The 7,400-nt window shown below is 42.7% G+C and overlaps 1 protein-coding gene across 15 annotated transcripts in view; it reads right to left on the bottom strand.

Moving 5' to 3' along the window:
• LOC116983051 (sarcolemma associated protein) overlaps positions 1 to 7,400 on the bottom strand; it is a 124,628-nt gene that overhangs the window by 50,416 nt on the left and 66,812 nt on the right. For 12 of the 15 annotated variants that reach the window (XM_033036593.1, XM_033036595.1, XM_033036594.1 and 9 more), the window contains one exon: positions 1,707 to 1,766. The exons of the other annotated variants lie outside the window; for them this stretch is intronic. In XM_033036593.1, the coding sequence (XP_032892484.1) occupies positions 1,707 to 1,766 (60 nt within the window). The remainder of the gene's footprint in view (positions 1 to 1,706; positions 1,767 to 7,400) is intronic. 15 annotated transcript variants of the gene reach the window in all.

Raw genomic sequence — 7,400 nt, 5'->3', positions numbered from 1 at the left:
CTCGCCGGGGTGATACAAGTCCAACATCGGGGCTGCGGGACGTCCTTCAGCGGCGTGGACACCAGAGTCGGCCCCCTCCTACCGGAGTCGGCGGCTTCCAAAGTCCGCAGGCCGCGCCGGGTGGAGACTGCTGCTGTAGACCCTCTGCAAGGCGCCCCAGGACTCCACGATGTTGTTCAGCGCGGCCCACGTTGGAAGCTCTCCTCACCAGAGCTCCACGATGTTGGAGCAGCGGCCCAACGCTCCGGAGCTCCAAACGGCGACCCAGGTAGGCATCGCCCGCTCCGCGGTGACTCCAGCTGGTAGTCGGTCCCCGGCAGGAAAGGCCGCTCCGATCCAGCTGGTAGGCCGCAAGGTGGGGGGCGAGGACGCGACTCGGAGAAATATTCGCGTCCCCGCCAGGAAGAGACTGGGAAACGGTTTCCCCCTTACCCTGCCCCCCTCCCCCACATAGAAAAGTTAAAGTTTCCCCCAGTTTCAAAGTTTCAAAAAACCAAGGAACCAATTATCCTATAACAATTCATTTGTATATGCATTATTTAATGGATTAGAGCAGAAACATATTATGATCTTCAATTTATATACATTGCATTTTACTTTGTACAAATTGACAATTCTGTAACATTTCTTCAAACAAGCATTAGTTTCATATCTGCTAAAGGAGAACGACAATTTATATTTCCTTGCAACAATACTTTTATTTGTAAAGAATTATATACCACCTCCTCGAAAATCCTGAAACCCACTCCATTTTCACAAACTGCTGTCTCTACTATGCTCCCCTTCCCGACACCAATGCTGGCAGATATTGTGAAGCTTCCTTTTATAATGGATACAGCCTGCCTTACTCTCATTATATTTTGTTTGAGAAGGAACTGCAGATGCTGGAAAATTGAAGGTAGACAAAAGTGCTGGAGAAACTCAGCGGGCGCGGCAGCATCTATGGAGCGAAGGAAATAGACAACGTTTCGGGCCGAAACCCTTGGGTTTCGGACCGAAACGTTGCCTATTTACCAAGGGATTCGGCCCGAAAAGTTGCCTATTTCTCAAGGGATTCACCCCGAAACGTTGCCTATTTCCTTCGCTCCATAGATGCTGCCGCCCTCGCTGAGTTTCTCCAGCACTTTTGTCTACCTTACTCTCATTATAATTTCCTTAAAACCACCCTCAAATCTCTACACCTTGAAAACTAGTGCCCTACCTCCAATAGATGTTGGCAGTATCATTCCCTTCCAAAACCAGGCCTCACTTTCAATAGACAATAGACAACAGGTGCAGGACCGTGGTCATTTGGCCCTTTGAGCCAGCACCGTCATTCAATGTGATCATGGCTGATCATCCCCAATCAGTACCCCGTTCCTGCCTTCTCCTCATATCCCCTGACTCCGCTATCTTTAAGAGCCCTATCTAGCTCTCTCTTGAAAGCATCCAGAGAACCTGCCTCCACCTGAGGCAGGGAATTCCACAGATTTCCCTTCAAATTAATTTTTCTTTCGATAAAACCATAAAGGCATTAATTAGTTGTAGACAACTGTTCCTTAACTTCTCCCAGCAATATCCCTGACAGCAAAGTCTTGACGCAAAATAATGACAAACATACCAATAAACTTTCAGAAATCTAGATTGATTCAAATGGCATGTCAGTAAACTGCTCAACTTTGAAAGCTCTACAATGAAACAATTCAAATACACTGAACATGACAAACCTTTCAACACTTTAGCTTCTTCCAGGCCCTTCGTATGATGGTCTTCTGCAATGAGGGTGGCTGTTTGAAAGAAGAGATAATATTATACAATGCTAAAACAGGGCAATGCCAGATTGCAGGAAAGTGTTACAATCCACCATTAGTCTAAGTTCAGTCAAGGAAACTTTGAGGTCTCACCTCAGGTCCTATTTTCCCCTCTCTCTGCAAAGGGTAACGCGGTTTAAAGTTTTTTGTTAAATGGGTCTTGTGGTAAATTTCCAAATAAGAACTTGAATATCATGCAGAACAATAAACTCATTAGGGTGATGTGCACCCTGCACATAATAGTACTACATGTGGTCCAACCAACCCATATCCCTGCTGTTGGTTCATACATTGATTGAATGTACTCTTTGGTTCATTGGTGCCCAGAGAGTTTAAATCCTCCCCAGATGCAGTACTACTTAGAACAGTCAGCACAGCAACAGGCCCTTCAGCCCACAATGTCCATGCCAAACACAAAGCCATGTTAAACTAACCTCCTCTGCCTGCAAATGATCGATGCCCCTCCATACCCTGCATATCTATATGCCTACCTAAAAGCCTCCAAAACACCCCGAACAGCATGGTAACAGACCCTTCGGCCCATCAGGTCTATGTTGACCATCGATCACCCATTCACACTCGTCCGGTTATCCCACGTTCACTCCCACTCCCTACACACTAGGGACAATTTACACGTATCTGCCTCTACCACCTCTTGCCATGCATCATGTCATGTATCATGTATAGTCTTTCTGCTGACTGGTTAGCAGACAACAAAAGCTTTTGGCTGTACCTCAGTCCACGTGACAATAAATTAAACTCAAACCCTTCGCAGTGTTTACCACTCACTCAGCACTCTGTGCAAACAAAAATAAACTTGCCCACACACTTCCTTTAAATTATATTAGTTATAATTATACTTCGAGTTATGTTGTCTACCCACTAACAAAAACAAGGGTTGATGTTCAGATGTCCACATGTAAGGGCCTGTCCCACTTACACGATTTTTGTCGGCGACTTGCTGGCACCTGTCATGGTCGCAGCAGGTCGCTAAAAATGTTCAACATGTTGAAAATCCAGCGGCGAGCAGAAAAAGGTGACGCCTGTTTGGTCGTGAGTAGTCGCCGCTGGATTTTCTGGTCGCCGCTAGATTTTCAACATGTTGAACATTTTCAGCGACCTGCTGCGACTATGACGGTGCCAGCAAATCGCCAAAAAAAATTGAGTAAGTGGGGCACGCCCTTTAGGTTTCAAAGAATCCTGTGGTGTAAATGATTGCATGCATGTTTTGAATGGGTTCACAATCACTGACATTCCCTTGCATTGGGCATTGTTGATATAAATCAGAGAAAGAATGTCCCACGTTTGCACAGACAACATGCACTGCCAACAACATCAACAACATACTGGCATATTCTAATATCCTACAATCTCTACCCAAAACACATTTGTCATGAAAAACACTCAAATCCATCATTACCTTTGAAAGACACAAAGTGCTGGAGTAACTCAACGGGTCAGGCAGCAACTCTGAAGAAAATGGATAGGTGGCGATCGGGTCGGGACACTTCTTCAGACTCTCGAGATGTTCTCCAGAGATGCTGCATGAGCCGCTGAGTTACTCCGGCACCTTGTGTCTATTTTTATGTAAAAGTCTTGCATCTAGGGTATTAAGAGACAGCTAAGATGGCAACTTTTCAATGATGCATGAAACTAAAGCCCTGACTGTCTTATCAGGTCAATGTGAAAGATTCAATGCAAAAGACTTCAAAGAGCAGTACATGAGCTCAAGCAAAGAACAACGAGTTTTTGATCCGAATCATCTCATCTTACAGTTGTTGTCCCATTTAGCGAGTGCCTAGTGCATTTTTTGTTTTTATGTCAGAGGCTGCCCTGTGGCTGTCGGCCTTTGTTACATTTCTGTAAAAGGGCGGATGAGCTTCTGGCGAGCCAACAGCCATCCACACTTCAGTAGAAGTTGCGATCACTGTCGCACACAGTCTTGTGAGGAATGATGATAAAGCACACACACACCAAAATCCTAGACCTCCAGCGGCGGAAGTCCGCAGGAACTGGAGGACAGAGATGTGTGGTGCGTCCGTCACCGTTCCCGTCGGAAACTAGCACCACTGCGTCGCTAATGTTTTCAACGATGATGAATGACGATGAAGAATGAACCTTCTTGGCTATTGTTTTGGGATGCACAGAGGATGTACAAGGAATTTGACACCATTTAAAAAAAATTCTGGCTGCTATATTTTTATCGTTTATAAAAATTGGCCAGATTAGAACATAAAATAGTACAGCACAGGAATAGTCCAATCGGCCCACAATGTCTGTGCTGAACATGATGCCAATACCAACTTTTATCTGCCTGCACATAATCCATATCACTCCATTCCCAGCACATCCATAATCCTATCTAAAAGTCTCTTGAATGCCATTGTATCTAAAGAGACATGATTACAATTAGACAATGAAACAAACTTTGGGGATTAAGTATTCCGAATATCCAAACAAAAATAGACATTGATAAAGAGCTCGAGCCCAGAGAGAGATCATATTTGCTGCAAGCCAGTGGTCCTCATAATGCATTGTACCAAACACAGCATGTTGTCCAAACTCTTGAAACCCAAAGCAGATCATGTATTAAGTTACAGTGATTTGCAGATCTAACCCGCGAAGCCCCTTAACAGTCGAACACTTCAGAGAAAGCAAATAATTAACATTTTGTTCATGTTGCAAGATCAGTTCTCAGAACCTTCTTCATAGTCTGATTACGACGTGTAAGGGTTCTTATGTGGAGGGAAATATCTTAGACCTGCCTGTTCCAGACTTAATCCTTAACACATGCAGGATTATATCAGTCTAACTACTACAATCGGCTCAACTTTCTTATGCCATTGCAGATGAAATTTCACATCGCGAGTGACTACTGCTCCTTATTGCTGTTACACAACGTCCTTGTGTAAATGCAACCAGGTTTGCCCTCCTCTTGAAACTGATCGGTTTCACAGGGAGAATGAGCACTTTCTGCAACCCGGGGAACAACATCTGTCATGCCACTGCCCCCGAGAAAGGAAGGGCATTGAAACTAAACCTATAAAGCAACTGCAAATTAGAACGTTAATACTTAGTGCTTCCAAAACAACACAATTATCTCTGTAAATTAAATGGCACTGCAGGTCAATAGACCTAGCCAGTAATGTTTATACCCTCCTAGATCAACGTATCTGTATGATACAAGGATATTTCTTTTTGGGTTTAGCAAATGAAATTCTCTGAATAGGCAACTCTGCGTTCCAGTCGCAGAAGAGGATGTAACATCATCCACGACAAGAGTTCTACTCTTCTAAATCTTTATGACAATGCTCAACCTTCACGTGGTCTGCCCTGTTTCGACGAATGCAATCACCCCGGCGTGCACAATCAAATAAGATCAAATAGAACAAGTTGTCCTACAACTTTAGGCTGTGCACGCCATACGCAAGAAGAAGAAGATTACAATGCCATTAACGATACTCTGTACTCTGGTATTTATCTATCAGCACTACCTGTTGTAGTTGTGTACGGCTTGATCGCACTCATGTACAGCATGATCTGATCTGATAGCTCGCAAACAAAAGCTTCTCACTGTACCTTGATACACATGACAATAATAAACCACTAATGAACAGAATTTGAACAAGTTTATTAAGTAACATACACCAAGACATTGGCCTTTTAATGTTAACGGAGTTGGGAAAATTTGAGATTAAATATTGTTTATGTTTTTTTTAATAAGTAGCTTTCCGGACGTAATATTTTATTGAACATTTATTGTAGATGTGCAAAATAAGCATGTTCTCTTTTCTGTTCAACACATGGATGTTTGAAGACAGGAAAACATTTATATTTACAATTATTCTGAGATCTGACTCATTTTATTTTAGCCGTTTACTTCTTTCAATGCACAAGAGGCATTACCTTATTAAGGCTTACTTAAGCCATGCTTCATTGCTATTTTAAGACGATATTAAATCAATGAGAAGTTATTCAGGAAATGTTTTCCTCCAGAAAACTTGATTGCTTTGTGACAAAAACCAGCCCTCAGAACACCGATTATCTTAACTGCCTGAACACTCCTTTTTTGGTAAAGTGCTGCACAAAGACATTAACAACAGCAATGCTCCTTCCCCCCCCCCCACCCAGACAACAGGCCAATAAACATTTCCAAACCATTCACTGTGGTTTCGTTATTTTATACATGAACATCAAACAAATCTAGAAATTCACAGTACCGACAAGTACAATAATCTGTTATATGGAAGGATGTTTCTGCAAAGGGAAAATAAGTCATTGCAACCGGCATGGTTGGAAGATATTTGTGGGGTGCAGAGAAGTGAGAGAAAGATTTGAAATATAAACTAAAATGTGTTGTTCAGAGCAGCTTTATTTTTATACGCTTCACTGGGAGATTTACATATTTTAAACTTGGAATATAACTTTGTTAATGAAAAATTAGTGACTTTGTTTTAAGTGATGAATTAAAAAAAAAAAAAAACTAAATAATTGTACCATTATGAAGTGACGCATCAAATTCAGATACTCCCAGCGAACGTGTGCTCGCTATGAATGAACTGACCTGGACCATACATCCAGGTGCAATGAATTCATGGGAAAGCACAAGGAACTGCAGATGGTGGAATCTTGAGCAAAACACAAAGTGCTGGAGGAACTCAACAGGTCAGGCAGCATCTCCAGAAGGCACGCTCAACGTTTCGGGTTGAGAGCTACGAGGAAGGGTCGCAACGGGAAACGTCTCCTATCCATGTTCTCCACAGATGCTGCCTGACCTGCTGAGTTACTCCAGCACTCTGTGAAACGTCACCTATCCATGTTCTCCACAGATGCTGCCTGACCCACTGAGTTACTACAGCACTCTGTGAAATATCACCTATCCATGTTCTCCACAGATGCTGCCTGACCCGCTGAATTACTCCAGCACTCTGTGAAGTAGGATTGCAATTATATATTTGCCTCCATTGTAGTTTCAACAGAAATGTTTGTAAGTGTTGCTGCAAATATATAAAAAAGGACATGTAGATAAACCTCTCAGGATCTTTTGATTTGTCAAACCCATTTAAATGTTGTCGATGAGTACTCACTGTACATTCACTGCAATATGCATTCTGCACACTGTCACAAATCTGTAATCATTTAACACAGACAAAATCCATGTTTGGTTAACAAAAGCTTGCCCTCACAAAATTCGCAAATCACTAAGCAAAAATTTGCAATTGGGAATAAAGTTTGCTCACTGGAATTTATGTGGAAAAGTAAACAAAAGCAAAATTGATTAAGAAAGAACTGCAGACGCTGGAAAAATCGAAGGTAGAAACAAAATGCTGGAGAAACTCAGCGGGTGAGGCAGCATCTTTGGAGCGAAGGAACCTATTCCTTCACTCCATCAATGCTGCCTCACCCGCTGAGTTTTTCCAGCACTTTTATCTAAAAGCAAAATTTCATTCAAAAGCAATTTTCATTCCCGTGCAGATGATGAATTGTGATGTGGGCCATTTTAATCGGGTTACAACTTCCCAGCTCCCTCCTCAATGTAGGGGTCACCTGATTTGGCAACCTTGCCGAGGGGTGAAAATTGACTGGGGATGAAACGCTTGCTTTTTTGCA

The sequence above is a fragment of the Amblyraja radiata genome, chromosome 18 (genome assembly GCF_010909765.2).
Source record: "Amblyraja radiata isolate CabotCenter1 chromosome 18, sAmbRad1.1.pri, whole genome shotgun sequence".
NCBI classification, from domain to species: Eukaryota; Metazoa; Chordata; class Chondrichthyes; order Rajiformes; family Rajidae; genus Amblyraja; species Amblyraja radiata.
This window is presented reverse-complemented; position numbering and strand designations above follow the sequence as displayed.